Source organism: Rattus rattus, chromosome 12, assembly GCF_011064425.1.
Source record: "Rattus rattus isolate New Zealand chromosome 12, Rrattus_CSIRO_v1, whole genome shotgun sequence".
Classification (NCBI taxonomy): Eukaryota; Metazoa; Chordata; class Mammalia; order Rodentia; family Muridae; genus Rattus; species Rattus rattus.
Genome location: NC_046165.1, coordinates 7,029,764 through 7,057,126, shown reverse-complemented (window position 1 = coordinate 7,057,126; position 27,363 = coordinate 7,029,764). Strand labels below are relative to the sequence as shown.

Here is a 27,363-nt window from a genome sequence, read left to right as displayed (position 1 = left end):
TCTGGGTAGCACTGAAAAGAGAGCAGAGCTAGGCAGATTGAGAGTCGGCCTGGTACCCCTTTCCTCTTGGGTCTGTGCCCAGAGACCAGGGAAGGTCAGAGAGAGAAGACTTTAGAATGAGAGAATCAGGAAAAATTTTTTCCCCTGAAGTGTAAATACTACTGTTATTTTCCCTGCCTTGCAGGCTGACTGGCTTGGACAGCATTCTAACCAGTGTTTACCATGTAGGGAAACTCATTCCCTGTTCTAAATGACCAGACTGCAGAACATAGCCCTCGGTAAATTCCAGACCATGTATCTGCCTGTGAAAAAGCTAGATAAGGACAGCTGACGGAACTGCGGATTGTGGGGCATAATAAAGGAGCGTGTGTTTCTGTCTTCTTCTAAATAGATAGTTTACACAGAAGTCTCCCTTTTCCCTGTTTTCCTTTCCTGGGTCTCAGTGGCCTATGGTCAAATGAAGACCAAAATAGCAAATAAAATTAAATAATCTATACGCTTTGAATGTGTTGTATTCAAATAACTGTCAGTTATTCTATTTTACTTAATTATTACCTTTTTTTTTTTTTTGAACAGTGTCTCTCTACGGAGCCCAGGCTAGCTTTGGATGCATCTCCCTCCTGTGCTACTGAGAGTTCTGGGATTACAGGACTGTATTTCCCAAACCCAGTTTTATAGTTGCTGTTAATTTTTTCTATACTTAACCTGTAATTTTTATCATGTATTTATAGCAAAACTGGTGTGTACATAAAATCCAGTATTATTTGTGGCTTCATGGGAGTCTTGAAACAAAACATACTACTACATTTGTGTGTGTGTGTGTGTGTGTGTATACATACATACATATATGTTGTGTAGGTAGATATAGGTCTGTGTGTGAGTATGTCTGTGTCTGTGCATGTTCTCTCTCTGTGTATGTCTGTGTATGTGTATGTCTGTCTGTGTATGTCTGTGTGTGAGTGCATGTCTCTGTATGTGTCTGTCTCTGTGTGTCTGTGTGTGCATGTGTCTCTTTCTGTGTATGTATCTCTGTGTATGTGTATGTCTATGTATGTCTGTCTGTGTGTGCATGTGCCTCTCTGTGTGCATGTATCCTGTTGTGTATGTCTGTCTATATGTGCGTCTTTGTGTAGGTCCCCACATGTGTGTATCTATCATTCTATTTTTACAGTTTACTGTTTGCATTCAGAGCAAGCTGACTGCCACCTATCTGCTGCCTGTACTTTTGTGGTAGGCAGGGAGACCCTGGTGCGTCCTTGCAGACCCTTGGACTGTGTAAGGTGGCGAGGGACCTTCTCTCGGTGTTGCTTCTGCTCCTGTGCTGGGGGCTAAAGTTTGAAATAGATTTGGTTCAGTGTTTAATAGCAGAGACCCAGACAGCCTTGCAGCACCATAATTGTTAACAAAAGGAGCCTCTGCTGTCCCAGATTACCAAAACAAGCTTCTTTTGCTGTCTCTGATAGCCTCCTCATCAATGAAGTGAATTCCACCTGCATCGCCACAGCACGGTGTGTTCACAGGGGCTGAGGGCGATGACATTAAGTAGAAAGAACAGCTCCCTAGGGACAGCATTCAACCTTTAATTTCCATTCTTTTCCGGAGAAGCATGGCAAAGGAGACCACCAACATTTACTCCACAAATTTATAGTTATTAGCTTCCTAGTATTAATTATCATTGGCTTTGCCTGCATGCTACATGATGACAGGTGGCACTTAGGAGGGTTTTCTTCCTTTGTTTTTGTTAGAAGGCTTAATTCCCAAAGTAATTAACGCCGCTGCGTGTTTATTTGTTTACCATCCTTGCCTACACCTGCTGTTTGCCCCTCTCTGTGCACCGGTCTGAAACAAAGTGTTGCTTCCTGCTGAAATTAAGTGGCTTAAATGGGAAGGGTATTTCATTTTGGATTTTATTAATCTAGAATGAGCCAGTGCCCGGCCAAAAGCCCTGCTAAAGTTTGTCATTACCCCAGCTATGCAAATAAAATGTGTTCTGTAGGACACAAAAGGCACTACATCCAAACACTTGGTTTAATTATGTTATTCTTCTATGTGCAGTATTTCCTAAAGCACAGCTTCATTCTATGCACTCTAACTGACAATAGCACAGTGTCTCTAGAATAACTCTTAGATTCAACATGGGTCACTGACAGATGCTGGCTAGTCTCACTTATAAACTTCCACTGATATCTGGAGATTTTACCCTGTGGGAGATCTTGCTGCCCAGTTGTAAACTTTCTGATTTCACAGTGCCAGACTCAGTATGGTGTCTATTGAGAAGGTTGATCCATTAAGGAGCTAGAACGAGAGGCAACGAGGTATGGACTTAGTAATCGTTTCCAGGGTGGGATCCCTTCTACTGTTTACTAGCTCACCCATGGCAAACCACAGAGCCTTCGCGTGCCTTAGTAAATGCAGGAATAACATAGAGATCTAGCCAGAGGCTGTGCATAAGGTGGACCTTCAAGAGTGCAGCTCAGAATGGGCTTTTCAGGTGGATTTGCTTCCTTTCCCTTCTTGAACCGTTGTGTTGTGTGTTGACCATGGTGTTGCTGGTTTTCCACCAAAGACAGTCTAAGGACCATCCCAAGCGATCGTGCCAGCCAGGTTTTCTTTCTGGAGAGCTGTGCACTCTGCGTTAACATGACCGACCTGCTCTAATTACAGGTTACATCCAGGCGTGTAGAGGACTAATGATTGCCGCGGTCAGCCTGGGCTTCTTCGGTTCCATTTTTGCACTCTTTGGAATGAAGTGTACCAAAGTCGGAGGCTCGGATAAAGCCAAAGCTAAGATTGCTTGCTTGGCTGGGGTTGTATTCATATTGTCAGGTAAATGGTAACTTTCTACCCAACCAGGTACTTCGGGGTGTAAATGACCAAACACTGACTGGTGTGCTCTCCCGCTGGTATTTCTCAGGTCTGTGTTCCATGACGGGCTGTTCCCTGTACGCGAACAAAATCACAACGGAATTCTTTGATCCCCTCTTTATGGAGCAAAAGTAAGTGTTGTCTTCAGGCCATATTCTATTGACTCATAGAAAAAAAAATGGTAGAAATCAATGTCATAGATTTCCTGCATAGCTTTTGAAAGTGAAGTTTGTTGGTTAAGTTTGTTGGTAAATCTGACATCAGCTTTATGAGTCATCTTGATGAAAGGTGCACTTTGGTGACGTTATCAACATTGTACGTCATCTTTAAATAGCTCAAGGCAGAGGGTCTAGAGAAGTGAACGCATCCATTTTACATCGTAACATTGAAGGGAGATTCGGGAAAAGCCGGAGTGAAGTAAGATGGGAGGAAGGAGCGCCAAGCTTCGAGGATGAAACTCGCCGTGATAGTTTCACTCAGAATAACATTTGGAAAATGCTAGTCTCTCCACCTTCCTGGCCTTTATAAAGAAACTACACACAGTGTGGAGTCTAACCACGCAGTGGGAGCCTGGTAGCCAGCCCTGGGTGTGGCTGCTGGCATCTGCAGCTGAGTGTCTCAATAACGACGTATCAGCTTCTTGATTGGTTGCTCCTTCTCAGCTTAGGGTACTGCTTTTTATAGGGACCCCAAGATTACTTCTTTGGATTGTGAAATCCCAGGGACACCAAATGAGAAATAGCCAATCGTACATCAAATCTTTGGTCTTCGTGAAACTCACATGAAGCTCACATACGCCTATAGGAGGCTGTGTGTGCACATTTCGTGGGGCGGGGTTGGCGTGGTGTGGTGTGGGGTGGGGTGGGATGGCATGGGGTGGGGATGTTTTGCTATCACTCAGGCTGGCAATGGTCTTTCAGACTTGAGATAAGTATTACAGACTTTTAAAGGCCAAGTTTAGAAACCATCGGTCCAGTGGGCATTACTTTGTCCAGTGTGTGCAGAGGTCTTCAGGGCATTGCTTCTCTAGTCCTCTCTTCAGTTAGCCTGAGCAGTGGAGCCGAGGTAGGAAATGGGAATTATATAGCACACATCGGCCCCTTCATACGCCAGGCACAGCATTGCTGGGTTCTATCAAATTACTTCACTTTTATGACATCCTCATGAAGTGGGACTCTCTCCTGAGAGTCTCTTGGACAAAACTAGTCAATGTCTCAAACCAGGGGGCGGAGTTCTGTAGAACACATGCTCCAAGTTATAGTACTAATTTCTTAATTTTCAAAACTACTTTTTATTACAGAGTTTCTGTCTTACATTTATTTTAAAACAGTATCCATTCAGAAGTTTTAACAAAGACAAACGAAAAGACCATTGCCCTTGGACCCAATATAATTTTTACCCTTACTCACGTTAGAAAAATATATCCTAATTTGTAAATATTCTCCTTACTTCTTTTTTTCCCTCTGTTGTATTTTTCGTGATACCATCTTGCTAGGTAGCCCAGGCTAGACGTGAACTATAATCCTCCTGCCTCAGCATCCTGAATGCCAGGATGACAGGCTCAGCTTCTTGTTTATTTATGAAAGTTAGATTTGTACAGATGTAGAGGAAACCAACCCCAGAGGTGAAAATTGAGACTTCGCAACCTCTCATTGGATCAAGGAATGGTTAGACTCAAGGGCCATTAAAAGTTCCACTGCATTCTAGTTAAACAGGCAAGACGGGAACCCAGGCTGCAGGGAAACCAAGTGCGCCTTCAAACGCCAACCGATCCATGGCTGTGATTTCATCTGATGGGCGATAGAAAACCAGAAGCTATGTATGCGTTGACTCCCAGTTAACCTGGCTCCATAGGTCTTGAAACGCCATGTTAAAGCAAATCTTTGACCTGGCTTATTCGTGCAAGAGTGTGTTCTCAGCCGACTTCGCTAGAACTTAGTAATTGCTGTCCGATTTCAAGTTCATTTGAGCTTGAGCATAGGTGGGGCTCACAGTTCCTGACCCTGCCAACCCAGCTGAGCTGAGGTTTGGAGAAGGCATTGTAAGAAGGTTCTAGATGTTTCTCTCATGTCTTGCTAGACTGGCAGGAGGACGCTGTGGCTTTCTCGAGGTCAGAAAGCATCTCCTTCAGTTCTGTCTGCCTACCAGAGTGACACTGTTACTGAAGAGAATCTGGTCCTTCCAGACCTGTGCAATTAATCCTTCCTGCTACTGAGCAGTCAAGACTTTGCAGATGGAGCTGGGAGGCACAATCACGTTCCTTTTCTCACAAATGGCACTCATTAGGCTACACCAAGTTACCACTAAGTGTCTTCTCCCTGGTGGTGGTCCCACAGGGCTGTTTGCCACAGGCTCTGGTCTGAATTGCACCCTTGCGCCCGAATCCTAAAACGTGCTGGAAGACAGTTCAGGCCTTGAAACATGTTTTCCTCTTGCTGGTTTGTTGATGTTGTTGAATTTTACAATACATCTTTCCAGCGTTCGACCTTTGCAGAGCTCCACACTACCCCTGGAGCATATACACCTTGGCTGTCTAAGTTAGGAAAACAAAACTAAGCTCATCAATAAATTCCTACTGTGTGCAGGGAGCCCAGTTGTAGCTTTATTCATGAGAAAAACATGGGTGACTTTGAGGGCAGAGCCGAGGTCAGGAATCTAGAGGTCGGGCTGGAGAGGTGGCTCAGTGGTTAGGAGCACTGACTGCACATCCGGAGGTCCTGAGTTCAATTCCCAGCAACTCATGGTGGCTCACAACCATCTGTAATGGGATCTGATGCCCTCTTCTTGTGTGTCTAAAGACGTACTCATATACATAAAATAAATAAATAAAATAATTTAAAAAAAAAAAGAATCTAGAGGTCACTGTGCTGTGCAACATCAGTGGCTTCTTATTCTAGAGTGCGTCCCTCCCCCAACACACATGAGAAGAATTTTCTTCCGACTTACGTCTGGCAGAATCACAGGGCTTAGACAGCTCCCCGAGGTTGTGTTTTTGCTGTCTCCCTGCTTTGTCTGTGATTTTTCATCCATGTGGTGATTCTGCTTGACCAACTCCAACACAGGCATTTTCAGAGACTTGAAAACAACCCCTTCTCTTTTCCTTTAGGCTATTTCAAACCAGCTTCCCCCCCTCTTTATTAAAACAGAACCCGACAAATCCAAAAGAAAAAAAAAGAATCTACCCTCCTACAGGCTTATGCTAATAGATACCCCAAAGCAAGATTCACAACCCACAGGATAACATTATTCTTACCCTCGCTTTGCTGCCCAAACCACTAACTTCCTGGATGTCTTGTTTTGTTTTCTTAAACTGTTCCAAGCGACAATTGATCAGCAGAAAGAAACTGCTTTTCAAACCAAGCAAAGTAGAACCCTGCCGCCATGACCCACTTTAAAGAAACAGAACGGTGTTGTCTGAGACTCTACCATGGGTACCAAGGATGCTTGGCCTCTGAGTCTCATGCTTGGGTCTTAGCCTCCAGGTTTTTTCTGTTTTCAATTTTACTGTGGACTACTCTTCATTCCTGGCATACTTGATCCGATACTTGAGGATTTAGGCTATACTTAGGTAAAATCTTTTCGCTATTGTAGGTTTTAGCAGTTAGATATTAATGCTTGCCAGGCTGGGGATGTGGCCCGGTGTAGATCCTGTGCTGAATGTGAGGGAGGCCCAGGTTCAGTCCTCAGCATAGAAGACAAAGGCATACATGGGGTAGAAGGCAGAAAGGAAGAACAGGAGAGGGAGGGGCAGGGGTGAGGTGGTGGGGAAGGAAGAGCTTCTGGTTTCTGGTTGAAACCCAACCTTACAGGTGCCCAAGTGGCCTAGTCATACTATTTAACTTTGCCCTTTCACCTTTGTCATCAAATGCTGCCATATGGATGCGTGCTTAAAATTACTCTGCTCACAAGGTTGTTTGGAAAGTGAACTGAGGTTGTTGAAGAGGCCATAGAGTTTTGGGTGGGAGATGGATCACACAGAAGTCTTTTTTTTTTTTTTTTTTTTTGGAGCTGGGGACCGAACCCAGGCACACGGAAGTCTTAAACACCGAGAATAAACTGAAGCCAACAGTCAGAAGGCATGAGTCTGTCAGTTAGAAGGCATGAGTCTGTGACTTCACTTTGTTCACAACCTGTACCGGTTACCCCTGCTCACAGGAATTCCCCAGGTGCTTCTGCTAGGCTAGTGAGTCTTTAAAAATCAACCGGGATAGCAAATGTTTGCCAGCTCCATTTCATTTTGATGGATTAGCCTGTGTCGAAATGATTCCTGTCAGTTTACGTCAGGCTCTGGTAACTTCTCAGCTCCAATCCCTTTACTCCCCGGTCATACTTCTGATCAGCCTTCCCCACTTGCCTCCTGGGAGATATAGCTTGTGGGGGATTGCCTCTGTGCTCTGTGCCAATGTTAGAGCCCTAATGGTCGCTCACACTTGCTGGTTCATTAGTCTCCCAGAGCAGACAGGGAGCATGGTGGAGCAGAGCGTGCATGTTGATTTGTTGGACCTCTTGTAGCTCTGTAGCTAGTCCCTGCTTCGGGATACAGCAGGGGCGATATCAGCAGTGACCGGTCTGTGTCTCTCCATAAGTGGAAGACATTCACTTATGAGATAAGGGTGGACAGATGAGAGGATCCTGAGCCTGGAGAGATGGCTCAGTCGTCAAAGGCTAGGCAGGCTCTTGGGTCCAAGCTGCCTGGGGTAAACTCAGCCCTGCTACTTCCTAGCTTCCTGTCTTTCCTTTGCTTTGCCATCTCAATCTGCAGAATGAGGATGAGTGGTGACCGTGGTTGGGGAGGCTGGCATAGTTCAAAGTTTAAAGATAATATCCCATACGCACGATAAGCACCACGAGAAGTGTTAACTCTTATTTTAAAAGGTCCTTACACACATAGCCACACAACAGAACCTCACCTTTTACAGATTTTTGAGATTGGCAGCAGGGAAATGCTAGAGACCTAACAGAAGGAATAATTGCTTCCCGACAGCTGGCTCTCAAGTAAAAGGAAGGTTCAAGGCGGGGGGGGGGCGCGTCTAATGTGTACCCGTTAGGAAAACCCGGACAAGTAAGGCATAACTCGTCTGTTAATTGCTGTACTGAGTTACATGTGAGCTGCTGTAGTATTTGTCAAGTGTTCCGATACTGGGAGACTCTTCATATCAGAGCATACCCACGGGTCTCCTGCTTTGATTCTCAGTTGTTTTCCAGAGGGCTCATGAGAATTCTGAATGGATGTTGGAAGCATTTTAATTGTTTGAGATTTTTTTGTTTTTGGGCCTGGGGTCCCTCTGTACGTATTTACTTCAGTCTGAAGGAACTCACCTGTCCACCCCCACAGAGACTTTAGCGCAGGCTTAGCCATACAGCGTCTCTTGAAGGGTCTCAGGACAGTGTTTGCCGTTAGGAACTTCCTGTCTTCAAGGACAGCACGGTCAGTTTATTCAGACTGCAGAATTGCCTGTAAACGGGCCATTGAACTCTCTGTAAGCACCGTGACTCAGCACACCATTCCTGCTTCAGATCAAGACCAGGTAAACCCCCCAATTATCCACCCTGCTGGACAAGATCAATGGCACCAATGTTGCCAAGTAATGGATTTATTTTTGCAACAAACGGGGTAACTTGGGACACGAGATATTTCTCCTGAATTATAATTTACCTTGGCTAACGTGACATTTAGTTCCGCTGTGACGGATGGCTTCTAAGTTTCCAGTAACTGGTAAGGTTACTCCTTGGAAGACCTCACTGATCACCTGGTGCAGTGGGAGCGGGGAAGGCACTGGAGACGGGTCAGCCGTGAGCGGCTAATCTGGGCCCTGACCTCTTAGTCATCCATTGCTTCATCACAGTAACACAGATGGACAGTGTTATGAAGGTTAAAGAAAATAACATACCAGGAAAATATTGGTCAAAGGCTACCGAATAAAAGCAGTAGAAAGATCAGTTTAAATCAATCTGTGAGTTCAGCCCTCTTGGATGCTTGCGTTTTCGTTTTGTTTTGTTTTGTTTTTAATGTACTCTGGAATAATTTCTGACACTTGCTCTTTTAATTCTTTAATGAGTTATAAAATATTTGCAACATGTTTGTTTTAAAAATAAAAAGGGTTGGGGGAGAGCAGCCCCTTCAGTAGCACACAGGGAGAAATCGGAACAAGCCACCTGCCACTATAACATATTGCTTGCCGATTTCTAAGCCACCAAGCGGCAAGTCTCACGGGCACGCAGAAAGACCGTGCCTGCAGGCTTGCTGCGATCCGCAAAGGAGGTGTTTGGCTTTGGTCTCTCACGTTTGAGAATTCCCCGTGAAGATCCCACAGCGTGAGATTTAGACTTTGTCCTGCTTTTGCGGTCGGTTGAGAGCCTCCCCCCCTCCTCTGCAACTGTTTTGTAAGGGTTGTGGGATACCAGACTGTGGGAGGGACTGTTAGCGGAGGGGATGGGCATCTTACAGAAGGCAGGTGGACGGCAGCAAGCACGTGGTGGGCGGGCTCTCGACTGCCCACTCTACGGCAACATGGAATGCACAGTGTTAGGAACAGGCGAGTTTATGCGTGATCCTCATAGAATATCCATTGGTATAGACTCATCCCTGCAGTTATGTGGCTTTAGATTGAAGGGACATATCTACGTCAGACAGCGATGTCTAAAAGGCTGACTTACCAATGGAACTATGGAACTCAGTTTTTGTTTTTGTTTTGTTTTTGTTTTTGTTTTTTTTTTCTTTTCTTTTCTTTTTTTCGGAGCTGGGGACAGAATCCAGGGCCTTGCGCTTGCTAGGCAAGCGCTCTACCACCGAGCTAAATCCCCAACCCCGGAACTCAGTTTTGAAGTGTTCATGTGGATAACATATAAATGTACTTTCTAGATTTTTCCCCCAAAACATGTTGTTTTGTATTAAGATAACTTGTACATTGTGTGTGTGTGTGTGTGTGTGTGTGTGTGTGTGTGTGTGTGTGTGTGTGTGTGAACAAACATTTGTTATTATTGGGTATTTTATTTACATTTTAAATGTTATCCCCTTTCCCAGTGTTCTCTCTCGAAACCCCAATCCTATTCCCCCTCTCCCTGCTTCTATGAGGGTGCTCTCCCACCCACCCTCCCACTCCCTCCTTGCCCTGGCATTCCCCTACACTGGGGCATGGAGCCTTCACAGGACCAAGGGCCTCTCCTCCCACTGATGCCCAATAAGGCCATTCTCTGCTGCATATGGGGAAGGAGCCATAGGTCCATCCTTGTGTACTCTTGGGATGTTGGTTTAGTCCCTGGGAGCTCTGGGGGATCTGGTTGGTTGCTATTGTTGTTCTTCCTATTGACTTGCAAACCCCTTCAGCTCCTTCAGTCCTTTCTCTAACTCCTCCATTGGGGTTCCCACGCTCAGTCCAATGGTTGGCTGCAAGCATCCGCCTCTGTGTTTGTCAGGCTGTGGCAGAGCCTCTCAGGAGACAGCTCTACCAGGCTCCCGTCAGCAAGCACTTCTTGGCATCTGCAATGTTGTCTGGGTTTGGTGTCTGTATGTGGGATGGATCCCCAGGTGGGGCAGTCTCTGGATGGCCTTTCCTTCAGTCTCTGCTCCACTCTTTGTTCCTGTGTCTCCTCCTGTGAGTATTTTGTTCTCCCTTCTAAGGACTGAAGCATCCACACTTTGCTCTTCCTTCTTCTTAAGCTTCATGTGATCTGTGAACAGTTTCTTGGGTATTCTGAGCTTTGGGGCTAATATCCACTGATCAGTGAGTGCATACCATGTGTGTTCTTTTGTGACTGGGTTACCTCACTCAGGATGATGTTTTCTAGTTCCATCCGGTTATTACCATTTTTAATTAAATCAAGGACACAGTACTCTAAAAAGACCCATGACCTTGATTAAGGTCCTTTCAGTATTCTGTGGGACCCAAAAGAATGGGGTCTTTTCGTTTGCTAAAACCTTTTATTTCTGGAGGGGCTCAGCACGCCCTGGCTTAGTGGCTCCTCCTACGGTGTTGGGTAAGAGATCAGCCCCCGGGCATTTGGAAAAATATTCCACTCCCCGTGCTTCTGGGGCCACTGAGAACTCAATGAGCCAAGGAGGGAGAAAAACATAGATTTAGTGGCATTTAAAAGTATTCATAAACTCGTTTACTGCGAGAACAACGGTGAGGAGCCCAGGTTTGGGATCACAGTTAGGGCTTTAAATCTCGGTTCTACCTTTTACTCGGTTCAAAGGTGAGACAAATTATTTCATCCCCCCGAGCCTCAGTCTCCTCTTTGGCAAAATGAGGATACTCATACCTGTATCTCAGAATTGTAATGAGGACTGAATGTCGAGGGACCTGCCGTACCTGGGTCCTTTCTCAGACCGTGTTTGCTGAGGTCAGTCACGTCTGTTTGCACAGGCATGCTCTCTGAGTTCTATTGTTAGGCTTCCTCACACTGTGCTGTAATTATTTGCTTAAAGTCTGACTCGTCCCACCAGACTATAGGAGTCGTGGGAGGAGCTGTCAGGCTGACATCTCTTGTCCATCCGGGACACGGTGAGTGGCTTGTCCCTTGGCTTGGCATGTCTGTGGTGACAAAATGAAGCCACAGAGATCCCCAGGAATTGAAAATCAGGTCAGAAATGGAGGTGTGGGTGCAAGATCGGGGTGGGAAAATAAGTCGTCCCCAGCCCCTTTGGCTAGGGCTGATTTATGAGAGGTGCGTGCATTGTGCTGAGTCAGCACCACCACGTTCCCTCTTCCCCTCTCTGGGAAGGAAGGGTATGAACAGTCTTATGTAGCTCAAGATACAGCAAGGAGAGGACCATGACTGACCCGTACTTGAAAGCATATTTTAAATGCTTCGGCTCTTTCTGGTTTATTTGGGAGGACACTTTTGAGCAATTAATCCATGTTTTAATTTTTTTCTTTTATTTTTATTGGACATTACATGTATTTACATTTCAAAAGTTATTCCCTTTTCCCCCTCTCCCATACCCCCTCCCTCCTCCCTGCTTCTATGAAGATGCTCCCACTCCCACCCACCCACTCCCACCTCAATGCCCTGGCATCCCCTACACTGGGGAAATGAACCTTCACAGGACCAAGGGCTTCTCCTCCCATTGATGCTGGACAATGCCATCCTCTGCTACATATGCGGCTGGAGCCATGGGTCCCTCCGTGTATACACATTGGTTGGTGGTTTAGTCCCTGGGAGCTCGGGGGTGGGGTGGGGTGGGGGGGTTCTGGTTGGTTGATATTGTCTGATAGAAGTAAATTCATCCCCCAGTCTCGGTGTGCTAAAGTCATGTTCTCTGATACAAATGTGTCAAAGCTCTGTGGGGGCAACCCTCGGATGAGTGTGGTCATGCAATATACTGTAAAATGTCTCAACTCTAAGCCAGTCTCTGTCCTCACAGTTGAGGGTCTGTCTGGAGTGGGGCACATTTATTCTTCCAGCATAGGGAAGAAGCTGAGGTGATGGGACCGTCGAGAGCACAGTGGGAGTAAGAAGCTGGCTTAGGGACGAGAGGATATTGCTCACAAAGAAACGTGCAGCAGATAGTTTGGAATTTGGATACTCTCCCTGAGGTGTTTCTTAGCATTACCAAGAGTCAAGAAAGAGTTCCAGGCAGAGGTGAGGGGGGAGCAGATGTGCCTTGGAAACTGGCTATGGTAGAAGTTCTATTGCCCTTCCTTTCTCTCAAGGCCGCCTCCGAATAGAACCAGTCACCGTTTGCCACGTGACATGCGGGGATAGGTGTGGGCTGAAGTCACCTGCTGAGGGAGACTTGGACACGAATCTCTCAGCTGAATAAAGAACAAGTCTGAGAGAGGAAAAACCAATCACAAAAGCCATCCCATCAGAGTTAAAAAAAAAATAAACAGGGGGCGACGTAGATTCAACTCTAAATAGATGGTGCTTCCAAGTATTTGGCAAGAGTTGCTATGGGAAATAAATAGAATCCCCTCCAAAGTGATCCCGCTTATGTGAAGAGTGAAGTATATTTAAAGAATGGAAGGAGGGTCTGGGCGTGAGGCTCTGTCTATAGAGTGCTGGCGGAGCGTGCACGAGGCCCTGGTTCTAACCAATGCTCCACATAAACCAAGCTGGCCTGCCTGTGATCCCCGCACTCCAGAGGTAGAGGCCGAAGATCAGAAGTTCAAGGTCACTCTTTCCTACACGGCCATATGCAGTTCTCCTGAGATGCATTAGCCCCTGTCCCTCCCTGACTCAAAACTTAAAACCTGGAATTAAAAAATGCCAGTTATTGCTACAAACTACGATCATCATTCCTGAGTCCCTTCAGTAAGTTTCAAGATGGTTTGAATTAACGATGACATAGGCAGGCCACTGGCAATGTTCCCTTCAGGGAGGTCTTGGCTGAGCCGTGTGGTTCCTGACTTCTATCACGTTTGTTCCTCATGGACCATTCCTAAAAGATGGAGACCCATTTAGCAGTGGTGGCACACACCTTTAAACCCAGCAGAGGCAGGCAGATCTCTGTGATTCCAGGCCAGCCTATGACGCGGGCTCCTCTTTGTATCGTAAGGATGCCTCACTTATCAATTGAAAAGCCTGTGGCCTATGGCTTAGGCAGGAAATAAGAGGTGAATTCCGGGAGAGGAGACAGATGTGCTCATGGACACAGGGCACCTGAGCACAGGTAACCAGCCATGTGGCAGGATGTAGGATAAAATAAATGATTATCTTTAGTGATGATCTGGTCAGAGTAGAGCCTAGCTATATGGCCAAAGTATTTGTAAACATGATGAGTCTGAGTCTTGTTTCTGGGAGCATAGGGCTGGGAGACAGAACCGGGACTTAAGTACAACACTGGGACACTCAAAGGAGTCGCGTGGCACCTACAATTAGGATGCTCCCTCAGGGGAGCTTGTAACTGAAAGAAAACCTGAGACTTTGGAAGGTGCGTGTCCGTGGCCGCACAGATGGAAGGAGAGATAACCTCAAGGCCAAGGAGAGAGGGTGTGATGAGGCGTCAGCTCCTACGGGAATGGCCTCCACAGAGAGTGCTGTCCTCTGCGTGCTGGCTCAGGGGGAGTCTGCGTGGGTGGGAAGCCAGGTCGTTCTGGGACTTTCGGGGGTTTGAAGGCGTCAAACGGTATGCACTTGCACTGTGTCAGAGGTCAGCAGCTCTTATGTGTACAATCTCATTAAGACAACATAAAGAAGGGCCTGACAGTAGAAATCTGGGCTATGCAAATTTTGTATGTATATAGATAGCATAACGGTTTGTCATCTTCTAAGACATTTCCCCGTTGACAACTGGGATCTGGGCAACTCTCTTTTCCAACGATATGCCCTCCCCTCTTGGAGCGCATGTGCAGCCTGAAGGAGCTGTCTCTGTCACTGCCACAAGGGGGACCCTTGATACGTCTTTGGGTTTCCGGAAGCAGATACAGTGCTCATGCCTCCTTTTCTGTCATGGCTGTCCCTTGCCTGCAGCTGTCACCTGGCTTCCCAAGGGCAGAGTATGCTTAGCTCCATCCCAGATGGGAAAACTCCCTGAAGCTCTGTAAGCACCACAGCCTGCTATTAGGCCTGGGCTACAGAAATTCCTACTGCTGCACAGACAGCTACACAAAGCCCATGCTGGGAACAGGGGTTCAGAGGCAAGTGGGAAGCAGGTTCACGGAGCCGAGGACCCTGGAGAGCTCCTGCCAGCTGCTCTCTGCAGCTGGGCAGCCATCACACCCAAGCCAGAGCCAGGTTCTCAGCCCACGCCCGTCCACGCCTGGAGCAATAGAGTGGCGAGCTGGAGCCTTTTCCTCTCTTTGCCTTGGACTCTCCTAAGGTTATTTCTACATGGATCTGTGTGACCAATACACACTCTGGGTTCATTTTATACTGAAACACACCAGTTTCCCCCCAGGTTTGTGCCCCTCCTCCCATGTGTGTCTGTCTGTCTGTCTATGGCACAAAAGTGAGATGCCTTTTCATTAAAAAATTCCAACTCCAGAGAAAGATGCCCACGGTTTTTTTTTTTTTTTTTTTCTTTATATTCTTTAGTTCTGTGGTGTGTGTGTGTGTGTGTCTCTGTGTGTGTGTGTGTGTGTGTGTGTGTTCCTCACTTGAAAAGGATTCCTTCTAGCTGTCTAATAATTGCCTTATCTGGAGAAGAGACGGTCTTGGTCATGTCTACATTCACTTTGCGTCCTGCCACCTAGAAGCTTGGTCACTGGTTACTTCTAGATGAGCATCCGCACTAAACTGTAGAGGAGATGATGCTCTCGTCTGTCCCAGAGCCTTTTTGCATAGACACCGTGCACCTCCAGGTATTCACACTCAGCAAGTACTTGACATTTATTGAACTGGAACAAACATGGAGGCGGACTTCCTTTCCCTTACTATACTATGTCTAAATAATTCAGCCTATGGAGCACAAGAAAGGAACGGAGGGTTTGGGAAGATGAAGGCAGAGAGCAGAAGGTAGGTGCTGATGAGTCAGGCCGCCCAGACTTCAACCTGACCCGGCCTCCTCACCCTGGCTTCCGGGCAGGAAGTAGGAGAGGCTAAAATGTTGCAAGCAGAGTGGGAAGCATCCTAGTGCCTTGGACGAGTTACTGCTTCCTTTATGAGTTTAGAGCGGGTGAGTGTGGGTGGAAACCTTGGCGAGCAGGTGCTGGCTGTAACGGTCCTGTCATTTTCTCACAGGTATGAATTGGGGGCCGCCCTCTTCATCGGATGGGCAGGAGCTTCTCTCTGCATCATTGGCGGTGTCATATTTTGCTTTTCAATATCCGACAACAACAAAACACCCAGGTAGGAACCAGAAACAAAACTGCCCAGTTTAAAAAAAAAAAAAGCACTATTCTCAGTCGTTACATATGGGACAAGTTACAGACAATTCCTGGGCTGCTTCGAATTAAAAGTAACAATTGAAGGAGGTTAAAGATACAGTTACTATTCTTCTACAGAGCCCCTGGCTACATTCTGAAGCTGGTTCTGTGACTGGGAGGTCAAGCCCAAGTGGAAAAGTGTGGTCTTCACGTTGACCTCACTGTAATTTCACACAGGCAGGAATGGATGAAGCCTCTACAAAGCCTGCCGAGTGTCAGGAAAATGAGCTTTAAAAACGAGTTCTGAGAAGGGAGATCAGAACAAACGAGAACAGTCTGCATCCCTTCACAGACAGAAGAGGGACAAGAGCTAGCCAGAGGAAGAGTTAACTCTTGGCTACTGACAGAAGTGGTTCCGCCCATCTCTCATCTGCTCTGCGTGTAGAACACAATCAACCCAAGTGTGTTTTATCTTTCAGAATGGGCTACACGTACAATGGACCCACGTCAGTCATGTCTTCCCGGACCAAGTATCAAGGCGGAGAAGGAGATTTTAAAACCACAGGCCCTTCAAAACAGTTTGATAAAAATGCCTATGTCTAAAGAGCTCTGGCAAGCCGCGTCTCGAGTTTGTTGCGCAAGAGAACTGTTCTCACAATGGTCCTTCCAAGGCTCCCCTGTAATTACCGCTTAAGCTGGTTTTTTTTTTTTTTTTTAAATATGAATTTGAAGAATGTTGATTGGATGTAAATGTTCTTATAGTTATATACTAATCATTTTTTTCTGTTGTGCCTTTCTATAAGGGAAATAAACAGGTTATTTACAGGACTTGTATATTTTATACGCATATAGATGATACGGCTACCCTTAGTTCATGAGGCTTGGCAAACGACAGCCACTATGATCCTGAGTGTGCCGGGTAACTCCCTCATTCCACCCATGTATCAAACGGAAGTGTGTGGGCAATGGTGCCGTGTGAACGGGACAGGGATGGACTGACACTACTCCCCATCCGGTATCCAGGTCAAACAGTTGCCATATCACCTGCCATCTAGTTGACTTCTAGTTTCTTAGTTCTGTCTGTCGGGGCTGTCATTCGTCATAATGGCTCAAGAAAGGGCTAGTGAGGCCAGGGTGCCTTTGCCCTGTCTGTGGACCATAAACCACACAGGCTTGCCTGACCCAGAGCACATTACCACTGGCTGAGCTGGGTACTGGTGGTGGTTGAATCCAAAGCCAGCTAAGGAAGCTCTGGGGCCCGTGTGGGCCTGCCTCTCTCACTTCCTGTGTCCCACAGGCCTGCACACAGCACTCGCTAGGTCACTGAGACACTGGACAAGTTTCCAAGACGTGGAACTTGATCAGGTGATTGTGGAACCAAGATGCAGACGGATTCCTGAGCCCAACCCTCCATGTCGCTTACCCACAAAGGCGGTAATTGCTTCCTCCAACACACAGCTTATAGGTCATAGCACATCTACCCTTACAGCGTCCCCCCCCCCTTAATAGTGGGTGTTTTCACTTCCCCGTGTGTGCGGTGGAGAAACGTAGAGTTGAATGAGACCTGTAGTGACGGAGCCAGGACATGAGCTAGCCTAGGGTAAAAGATGTGGTTTCAAGTCGTAAGGATGGGTACTTGTGTCGTATGCTACAAATTGCCCAGAATGAATCACACGGCTGACTACATGACTTTCCCACAGGGTAAAAGGTAAAAGACTGAAAAGGGGAAAAAGAAATCACATTGTTTGCAGGTAACTCAATGGAAAGAAAAGGGAACATTTTTAAAAAATAAAAGAAAAGGAAAAAAGAAAAAGAAAAAGAAAGAAAGAAAGAAAGAAAGAAGGAAAGAAAACAATTAAAACATTTTTCCAGTGTCATACTCTGTTAAAACTTGAAGTATGTTCTGCTTCCGTAAAGGCGGGTTAGGAACCACAGACCAGCGTGGGAACAGTGCTGTGTAGGCACAGTTTTAAAATGATTGTTTTCCTTCAGATGAACTGGTGAGGACAGCAGTCAGACTGAGAGTGCAGAGAGTGGGGATGAAGACAGGTGGCCGGGGGGAGCTCTGTCTAAAGACAAAGGAATAAATCAGCTGAATGGGGAGAAGAGGGGGAAAATCCCTAACGGATAGGTTAAAGGATTGAGTTCTGTGACCTACAGATTCCAACTTAATTTATATGTTGGGTTTGACAAGATGCTTACAGTCCCCAGTCCCAGGGTCTGAGGGGAAGAGACTGTGGCAGACAAAGAGTCTGGAACAGTTCACTAAAGCTGGTTTTTGTCACTTTCTGGTTGTGTGCCCTTTGATATCCACCAAAACCCATAACGACAAAAACCTGTTGATGTGAGGGATGGGCAGGGTTGCTCTCTGCCCACAACTCACAGTCTGACTCTCACTTACTAAAGCTGTTAGAAACCTACACATTGAGTGAGCCTGTTGGTACACAATGGCCCCTTCAGGGACGCAGGAGAATTTTTTTTTTTCATGGTTTGGAATGGGCACACATAGGTTTCCAAATGGTAGCTACGGTGGTACAGAGATATCTTTCAAGGTCAGGGTGTGTTAGAAGCCAGGGCTTTGCGCAAGCCCTTTCACGAATGCAGCTGAGAAATCTTCACTAATAATCAGCCACGGTCACACGGTGTGACGGAGATCTTTACTGGCACGGTCGGCGGACGACAGGAGACTCCAAATCAACAAGCCATTAAAATGTCGCTTTTTTTCTTTGAGATAGTAGTCCTAACAGTACCACATAGTATAAAAAATATTTTCAAAAAAAGGGGGGGGGAGTTAAAAAGAAAAGGGAAACAAATGGTTTCTGTATTAACTTTCTGATCACTGCCAAGATCATTATTGAAGGATATAAGCTAGTTCTGAGGTATTTTATACTATGGGTTGGGGACTGGAGACAGGAAAACGACTCGTGGGTGTTAGTAACGGCTCATCTTTTTCTAGTGACCGTCTCACAAGAATCGATTGGCATTGACGACAGTTGCACATTAATCATGAGACATCCAAGAGGAAGATTACACGGCAGGAAAGAACCCGTTAGTAACAACGTGCTGACAGGGACTCAGAGCCCAGGGCGTTCAAAGGTACTTTAAGGAAATGTATTTACCATGGGCCTAGCTAATGGTTACCATTCATGAGATCACTGAGTTACTAATTCAGTTTGAAGAGACCTCACAGAATTTCCTAACATAAGCACTATCAGTGGGACAGTATATAGATATGTATATATACATTTAAAGAGCTATAACAATTCAAACCAAAGCCTGCCATCAATCAATTGAAGAAAAAAAGACTTAAAAGTTAGTTGAAATAAAATACATTTAACACTAAAGAGTACTGTACTGAAGAAAAGAGTTTTTATGACTTAAAGGATACGTTGTTTTTTACACAGTGGATAGCTTGACAGTTTGTTCTTGATACTGCCATCAGGGACACCCTTGTTTTGAATGGGCTTCCTTGCTATGGTGGGAAACACTAAGGAACATTGGGATCCTATGGGCTGTTGGCTGCAATGATGCTGGCTTCTGGACAGTCCTCTGATGTGGGAGATTGTGGTTAGACATCCAAAGCATCACTCCAGTCAGCCACAGTGACTAAGCTGCTCTTGCGTGTGCTTGGTTCCTTTTCTTGAAGTCCTGGATGGGGAAGAGGAAAAAGGGGGGTTCTGTGGTTAAACTAGGATAATTTCAACCCTGACTTCAGTAGTTTCTCACCTGGGGTCTGAATCTTCAGCAAGCCTTGTCCCCCTAGTCCCTACAGCCTTTGGGAGAAGGCTGATAGAAAACACACCCACAAGTCGGCCATAGCTCTAGATCTCCTCACAGGATGTAACCTGTGACCACCCATCCCGAACACGCAAGCTCCTGGGCGGCAGGGCCTGTGTCCTGTGTCCCGCTTCTCTTTCCCTGGCATTCAGCATGGAGTCTGGCTAATGAGGGTTCTTGGTCATTGTGTTATTAACCATGGGCAGATGAAACTGTGCAGGAAGGGAACAAAAAATCCTACACATCAAGGTGAATCTCTGGTTTAATATCTAGAGATAAGTGTTAAACATAGATTTTGCTAAGAATTTAAATTTAAAGTTAATTAAAAAGATCCACGATTTTAGCCATGGGAATAGCATGCCGTAGAGAACTCTGATCTGGTTTGACTCTAGAACATTCTCTGAGGAATGCAGGGTCCTGGCATTGAAGTATCCTCTTGGCCCTGTTCCTTACAAGGCACTGCATCTCAAACATCACCTTGGGTTTTAACTGGAATGGATCCTTAGCAGAGATAACCTTATAATGTTAATGATTTGCAGCCATGTTATCAGGTGACAATGTGACATTAAGGGCACAGGGGAGAGTAGGGTCAAGGCTGAGAATGCTCAAAATGGGGACTAGGGCGCCTACTGAAGACAGGAGACTCGATTATGGAATCGCTAGACACTGGCAGAACATTGCAAATAAGGGCACAGAATTCGTCCAGGGATCACAAGAGCTGCAGGGAATGGTGGTAACCAACTCTTCCCCATCTTAGTAGGACACCAGCAGCTAATCCAAAGCTGTCAGATCAAGAACCAGGTCTGAGTCCATTACTGAGAGATACGGGAATGGCCCATCAGGTGCTAAAGATGGTGAGGAACACCGTGGAAGAGCCTTTCTCTACGTCTTCGCTTTTACCGTGTACTAGGGCTGTCTGTCTGTCCATCTGTCTGTCCAACTGTCTGTCCCAGCTGGTCATGGTGGTGTGGCTGGTGTAGCACTAGTGGAGATATTCTAAACAGAATCTCTTTGCCCCTCCCCCCCAATGTGGCCACATTGAATAAATCTACCATGTCTGCTCCCACTTTCGTTTGGCCTCTTTAATTGTCTTACTGAGGATGTGTGGCTGGGTCTCACTTGGGGCACAGGTTGTGACCACCCCAAATTTGACGAAGGAGACACATCTGTGATCTTGGTTCTTGAGATGCTGACGTGGGGAGGGGGGCTGGACTACAAGCTCAAGGCCAGGCCTGGGCTATATAGTGACATAGTTGAGACCTTGTCCCAAACAAGTCAGACAAGCAAAATAAACAATGTATGCATGTACGCATGCATGCATACACAGACACGCACATGTGTGCCGTGATCTTTGAATTTACAAACTGAGCCTAATGACTCAGTATATGACTGTCTGAGACTTACATCCTGTCTCTCTGGTGGGCAGAGAGAATTCCAACTCGGGATTTCACTTTCGATCCATCCCACTGGGTACAGTGGTATAAGAAAACAAATCTCCCTTGGAAGAAAACCAAGTCCTTCACGGGAAACAGAAGAGTACTGGGTGATTATGAGAAGGGTGTTCTCACCCAGGAATAAGCCCAGAAATTCTCATTTCTGGGGGGAAGGGAATATGTGCAGACATTGTAGAAGAAAACAATATCAGGATGTTCCGTGTAAAAACAACAGCAAAAATAATAACAGGATGTTCCGTGCAATGGTACAGCACAACTTCAAGTGATCTGTGCACTTGTGAAGTAAGTTACCAATGTTCAGATGTACCTTATATCACAAGGATTAACACCATGCTGGGGTTATAATGTTGTGTCATTTGGCTTGGTGTTTTGTGCTCCACTACTGAGCTCTGACCCTAGCTTCAGTGCCGTGATGTGATAGGACAGTGCTGCTGTCTGACAGTATAAATTTTGCTGACGTTCTTTCAGATGTCATAAAAATCCTTGAGCTACGTGTGGAGGCTTCGGATGGAAGCTCCAGGAGCGTCTAATATCCGCAGGTGTCAAATTAACACACGATAGAGCTGTGGAAACACGTGCCCTTGACATTCATGGGCCACACGGGTTTCAAATTAGATGGGGTTTTGGGATTGGGAAATATTTGCAGACATTTTATGGGGTGTGAACATTCCTAATCTGAAAATTCCAAGTCTCATAAGTGTCCAAAATCAGAAACTTTCTGGGGCTGCAAAGCTAGCTCGACTGGTGCAGTGCTGGCCAGTCAATCACGAGGACTTGGATTGGATCACCAGAACTCACGTTTTAACCACGAGTTAGAGCACACACTGTTTCCCCAGCACGGGGAGGCAGAGGCAAGAAGCCTGCTTGCTGAGAACCAGGGCAATGAGAGACCATGTCTCTAAACACGGGGTGGACAGCTGTTCTGAAACAATACCAAGGCTGGCTTCGGCCGCCACATGCGTGTGCAGAAATGGGCACCCGCGGGGACACACACATACACTAAAGAATCACACCCATGGGTGCGTGGGGGCGAAACCCACTGACCTTCTTCCTTGAATTCCCGAGGGTTCACGGGGCCCCAGGCCCTCTGCACCTGGCTGCAGCTGAGATCCCGCTTCGAGGGTGGGGGCTCCCTCTTCCCTTTACTGCCCAGAGATTTTTCTTCCTCTAAGGATGATACATCCCAGTCCTCGTCATCAGCATCTGTGCACTGAAACACAAGAGAAGGATGTAAGCTTCCTAAAGAAATGGTGCCCCTCGTGGTTTAGGCTGAGCAGCTGGGCTGGCAGATGAGTTAGGAATGACATGGGGCGCCCAATCAGAGGCAGCTTCGCCAAGACAGGACGAGAATTTGAAACCGCAACTTGAAAGCTACAGAAGTAACTTTTTAAAAAAAAAATGCTGTTGATTTTTCTTTAAAAAAAATAATTTTGAATTTAAAAAGTCCTAGGATTTTTTTTAAAGGATTACAGGGGGAGGTAACTCTGAAAGTCAGGGTGAGATGTGTCACCCAGGAGCCCTGCAGAGAGAGACCCACCCCCACCCCGGCTAGAAGAACCCCAAACCACGCTTCCACCAACCCCTTTCCAAAGGGTGACCTGCTGTCTTGATTGATGCAGCATTTTGTCATTTTCTTGGTTTGCGTTAACGCAAAAAGAGCAATAACTAAGGAAGGGAGTTCAACAGGCACTCCGAGTTCCTCGGGTGAACAGGCGGGGTTATCTACAGAATTAGAAGAATGGCTAGTATTGGAGAACACAGTCTACACCCCATCTGGCCAGGGTAGCAACAGCTAAGCTCCACTCAAGACACTCTGGGGGTAAGAAATGCCCCAGAACCTTCCAGGCCTCTTCTCCAGTGCCTCTGACTCCCAGGTGGTGACAACCCTTAAAAGCCCCTATTTTCTTTCAGATGTCAGAAAAATCCTTGAGCTACGTGTGGGGGCTTTAGATGGAAGCTCCAAGAACGTCTAATATCTGCAGGTGTCAAACTACACACGATAGAGCTGTGGAAACACGTGCACTGGACAGTCATGGGCCACATGTGTTTCAAATTAGATAGGGTTTTGGGATTGGGAACATTTGTAGACATTTTATAAGGTGTGAATACCCCTAATCTGAAAATTCCAATATTATTCAAAATCAGAAACTTTCTTTGTGGTTGCTTTGTTTTTGTTTGATTCTTTGTTTTCAAGACAGGGTTTCTCTGTGCAGCCCTGGCTGTCCTGAACTCTTCCTGTAGACCAGGCTGGCCTCAAACTCAGAGCCATCTGCCTACCTCTACAGGAGTGCTGTGTGACCCGCCATGCCCCCAAACCTGGCATCTTTCTTTTTTGTGTGTGTGTGTGTGTGTGTGTGTGTGTGTGTGTGCATGTGTGTGCATGTATGTGTGTATGTGTGTAAGTGTGTGTGTGTGTGTGTGTGTGTGTGTGTGTGTTTGAACCTATAGCTCCTGCAGGCTCAACTGTGCTACATCCAAAATCTGAAACTCAGAATTTTTAGTGGACGCCAGTGTTTAAAAAGTTTAGCATTTCAGGGCTGAAATTTGAGATCTTATATTGCTCAGTCCACAGCTGCTATCAGGCAGGGGTCTCTGCAACTATCCACGGGATGGGGAGAAACGCCACACTGAAAACAAACGAAGGCGGGGCATCTCCCTTTACCTCGTTCACTAATCACAACTGGCTTTTCCCTCAATCCAAAATGTTGCTTGCTACCTAGTTCCCCAAAGGACGGATCCATTCGTTAGCCAGCAGTCTCACCTTTAGCTCTCGAAACTCTTCCTTTTTGATAGCCGCATCAGCAGAGTTCGTCCCAGGAACTGGTTTATTCTTGTTGCCTTGGGGAAAAGGCATGCTCTCAACTTTGTCAGTCTGAATCTTAATAGAGGTTCCTGGAAGAGCCACAGATTCAGTCAAGAAGGGGGCTGAGCACTGAGATCTATGCAGCCCCAGACCCAAAGCAACCCCACTGTCAGCTCCGAAGGGGGCTCAGCTTTACACGGAATTATTTATTACTCAAATGAACTAGCTGGTAAACTCTGGGTTTGGGGAAAAAACGTGGTTGGAGAGACAGTGATTCAGGGATTAAAAGTGCTTGCAGTTCCTGCAGATAACCTGGTGTGGTGCCTGCAGATAACCCGGTGCATTGTCTGCAGATAACCCGGTGCAGGTCCTGCAGATAACCTGGTGCAGCTCCTGCAGATAACCTGGTGCAGTGTCTGCAGATAATCTGGTGCAGTGTCTGCAGATAACCTGGTGCAGCTCCTGCAGATAACCTGGTGCAGCGTCTGCAGATAACCTGGTGCAGCGTCTGCAGATAACCTGGTGCAGTGTCTGCAGATAACCTGGTGCAGCTCCTGCAGATAACCTGGTGCAGTGTCTGCAGATAACCTGGTGCAGTGTCTGCAGATAACCTGGTGCAGTGTCTGCAGATAACCTGGTGCAGCTCCTGCAGATAACCTGGTGCAGTGTCTGCAGATAACCTGGTGCAGTTCCCAGCACCCATAGCACAGAGCTCACACCCACCTGTGACTCCAGTCCCAGGGGATGTGATGCCCTCGTCTGGCCTCTGCAAGTGTATGAACACACATGGGTGCATATACATACACACACATACACATACATGTATACACATACACATAAAATTAAAAGGTGAATATATAAAATTCCCTTAAAAAAAGAAATTGCACGGCATGAGGTTACCTAGTTTCCATTCAAAATCACTGAAGGGTGGTCTCATTCAAACATAGCAACTTTGATTCAGTGGGCATCTTCCAACACAAGGTGTGGTTTTTACACGTATCCTTTGCATATGTAAAGGTTATGTGGAATACGATTAAACCTGCCGTGTCTAAAGTCTGTAATTTTAAAAGTATACTTTAAGAGACTGTCCGTTGGCTCTACCTTCCTGGGCAACGCCTCAGAAATCTTGCACTGGACGCTTGCCTCAATTACCCTGTCAAGCTCGGTGCATTAGGGCAGCCATTCTCATCCATCCCAGATTAACGGATTGAAGTTTGTTCTCTCAGAACATTCGCTGAGGCTCTCATCCCCACTAGCTTAAAATGCGATCTTGGTTGGAAGAGGAATACAGAGGAAACTGAGTTAAAGGGAAGTCACTGAGAGTGGCCTCAGGGGGCTGGGGAAGATGGCTTAGTCAGTAAAGTCCTGGCACACAATCATGAAGACCTGAATGCAATACCCATCAGTCACGTGAGTGCCAGGGGTGCAGTGCCTATAATCCCAGCGCTGGGGGAGGTGGACACAAGAGCATCCTCGGAGCCCAACAGTCAGCCAAATCAGCGAGCTCTGGGCTCAGTAAGAGACTGGGCCTCAAAAAACAAGATGCCCAACGCTGACCTCGGTCTTCTGCACATGTGTGCACATGTGTATGTGAGCAAATACACACATGCACGCATATATACATGGATGCACCAAATACACATACTCACCTAATTAAAAAGGGGTGGTCCATGAGTGATGGGAACAGTAAAACCTGGAAACCAGGACTGATATGAACTCGGAGGGGGTGGGATAAGATATGAAGATAGCAAGAAAGACAAGAACCACCACAAGAGAAAGTGACTCTTGTGGTCACTCTCTAAGGAAAGGAACCTACCGGAACCCTGAATTTGTTTATCCAGCCTACAGAATATTGACACAATAACTTTCTGTTGTTTGAGTCTCTCAGCGTATGGCATTTTTGTTACAGCAGCTATGGGAAGCCCATACACTCAGACATCCCCAACTGGTTCTTCCCCTTCTACTTGAAGATGGGTGTCTCTCTACCAGCGCCTTTGGGATGAGCCCCATGGTCCCCCACACAATCCTAGCGCAGGTGCCCAGTGCCTGGTGCCCCGGGAGCGGAGATCACTGCCCTCCATACACTTCAGAAGGGTTTTCAGGGGATCAGGGTTCACCTGTCAGCTTAGGAGAGAAGTCCGAGTCATCCATTTCACTTCCCTCTGTCCAGTCCGTGTCACTTCTGCCAGCTCTCCTTCCAAAGTTACACCTCTTGTTCTTAGGTGGCTGTGTGGAGAGTACTTCTGGGGAGCGGTGTGCCCGGATAAAGCCCTCTTCTTCCGGCTCCTCTTCTGAGCTGAAGGGAGGCGTCCTGTGTAAGTCAGAGCGAAACAGCGGTAAGTAAGGGGCGCTGTTCCCTCATTTCAGAACTGACTAGCTAGGTGTCCTTTTTTCCCCTTCCTTTTTGAAATTTGTTTTTTTTTTAATGACCGCACAACTGGCTGTATTTTGGAGTTTTCTTTCATATGGGCTCCATTTCCTCTTCCTCTCCCTTAGTCTCTCTCCTGCTCCCACTGCTGGGCCCCTCCTCCCTACACCAGTCCCCTTTAGCTTTCACCTCACACACATCCTGTTCCCCACTTTTTTACTTCTCTCTCTTTTTTCCTCCGCAACATTCCTTAATACCTCTTTTTCCCATTTTTGGTCTCTTTGCTAGTTTGATGACTGATAGGTCAAGCCCCTTCACACACACACACACACACACACACACGCACACACGCACACATGTGCACACACATACACACACACGCACACACGCACACATGTGCACACACATACACACACACGCACACGCACGCACGCACGCGCGCACACACACACGCACACATGTGCACACACATACACACACACGCACACGCACGCACACACGCACCCCCCATATCTACACATATAAAAATTAAAACCCAGGCCCTGCCTATGAGAGGCAACACTCAACATTTGTCTTTGTGCATCTGGAACACTTTGCTCGAGTAACTCTGAGCTCTAACAGTTTCCCGAGTAAAGCTCCATGCTGTGTGTGTGTGTGTGTGTGTGTGTGTGTGTGTGTGTGTGTGTGCCATACTTTCCTTACCATCTGTCTCTTGAGGGACATTTTCTGGCTATGTCACACAGTGAAGAAAGAAACCTGATTCTTTGAGTATCTTTGTGTTGTGCTTGCCCAGAAATGGAATGGCTGGGTCGTAGGGCAGTTCTAGTTTTAGTTTGTCCAGAATCCTCCACATTGACGTGGCTGCCTTTAAAGTGTTACAGACCACCCCAGGTAGTTCCCAGAAACCACAGTATAGGGGACTCCCCTGTGCCCACAGGCAATGAGGCAGTGAAGCTGAAGTCATGTGCAAGCCCGAGAGTGCACCCAGATCTGCTAACCAGGAAGCAGAGCTGTTAAATGGGCTGAAGTTCCCCTAAACCCAGATGTGTACAATCCCAACCCCTAAACCCAGATGTGTACAATCCCAACCCCTAAACCCAGATGTGCACAGTCCCAACCCCTAAACACAGATGTGCACTGTCTCAATACTCTTAGCTCTTAAATGCCAAAGGAAAACACTTCTCAGTGATGGAAAAAGATTTCTACGACTACACTATTTTTTTTTTAACTTCCGACTTGGGGACTACCACCCCTATTTGAAAGTGAAATAGAAGCTCAGAGTGTCCACTTGAAGGAGGTTGTAGAAAGTCTAAATTCTGTATACCACATCTGCCCGTGCGGGTTGGT

At 46.6% G+C, this 27,363-nt stretch overlaps 2 protein-coding genes across 5 annotated transcripts in view; one reads left to right on the top strand and one right to left on the bottom strand.

The window, feature by feature from the left end:
* Cldn10 (claudin 10) overlaps positions 1 to 16,442 on the top strand; it is an 89,931-nt gene extending 73,489 nt beyond the window's left edge. For 2 of the 4 annotated variants that reach the window (XM_032918022.1, XM_032918023.1), the window contains 4 exons: positions 2,665 to 2,826; positions 2,915 to 2,996; positions 15,490 to 15,597; positions 16,094 to 16,442. In XM_032918022.1, coding sequence (XP_032773913.1) covers positions 2,665 to 2,826; positions 2,915 to 2,996; positions 15,490 to 15,597; positions 16,094 to 16,217 — 476 coding nt within the window. In that variant the 3' untranslated portion in view covers positions 16,218 to 16,442. The remainder of the gene's footprint in view (positions 1 to 2,664; positions 2,827 to 2,914; positions 2,997 to 15,489; positions 15,598 to 16,093) is intronic. The other 2 variants (XM_032918025.1, XM_032918024.1) reach the window with 1 other exon arrangement.
* A 1,810-nt stretch (positions 16,443 to 18,252) lies between these two features.
* The window catches only part of Dzip1 (DAZ interacting zinc finger protein 1), a 52,795-nt gene continuing 43,684 nt past the window's right edge, over positions 18,253 to 27,363 (bottom strand). The window contains exons 20-23 of the mRNA XM_032917418.1: positions 25,766 to 25,959; positions 23,607 to 23,737; positions 21,890 to 22,055; positions 18,253 to 19,262 (exon numbers count right to left, since the gene is read on the bottom strand). Coding sequence (XP_032773309.1) covers positions 19,183 to 19,262; positions 21,890 to 22,055; positions 23,607 to 23,737; positions 25,766 to 25,959 — 571 coding nt within the window. The 3' untranslated portion in view covers positions 18,253 to 19,182. The remainder of the gene's footprint in view (positions 19,263 to 21,889; positions 22,056 to 23,606; positions 23,738 to 25,765; positions 25,960 to 27,363) is intronic.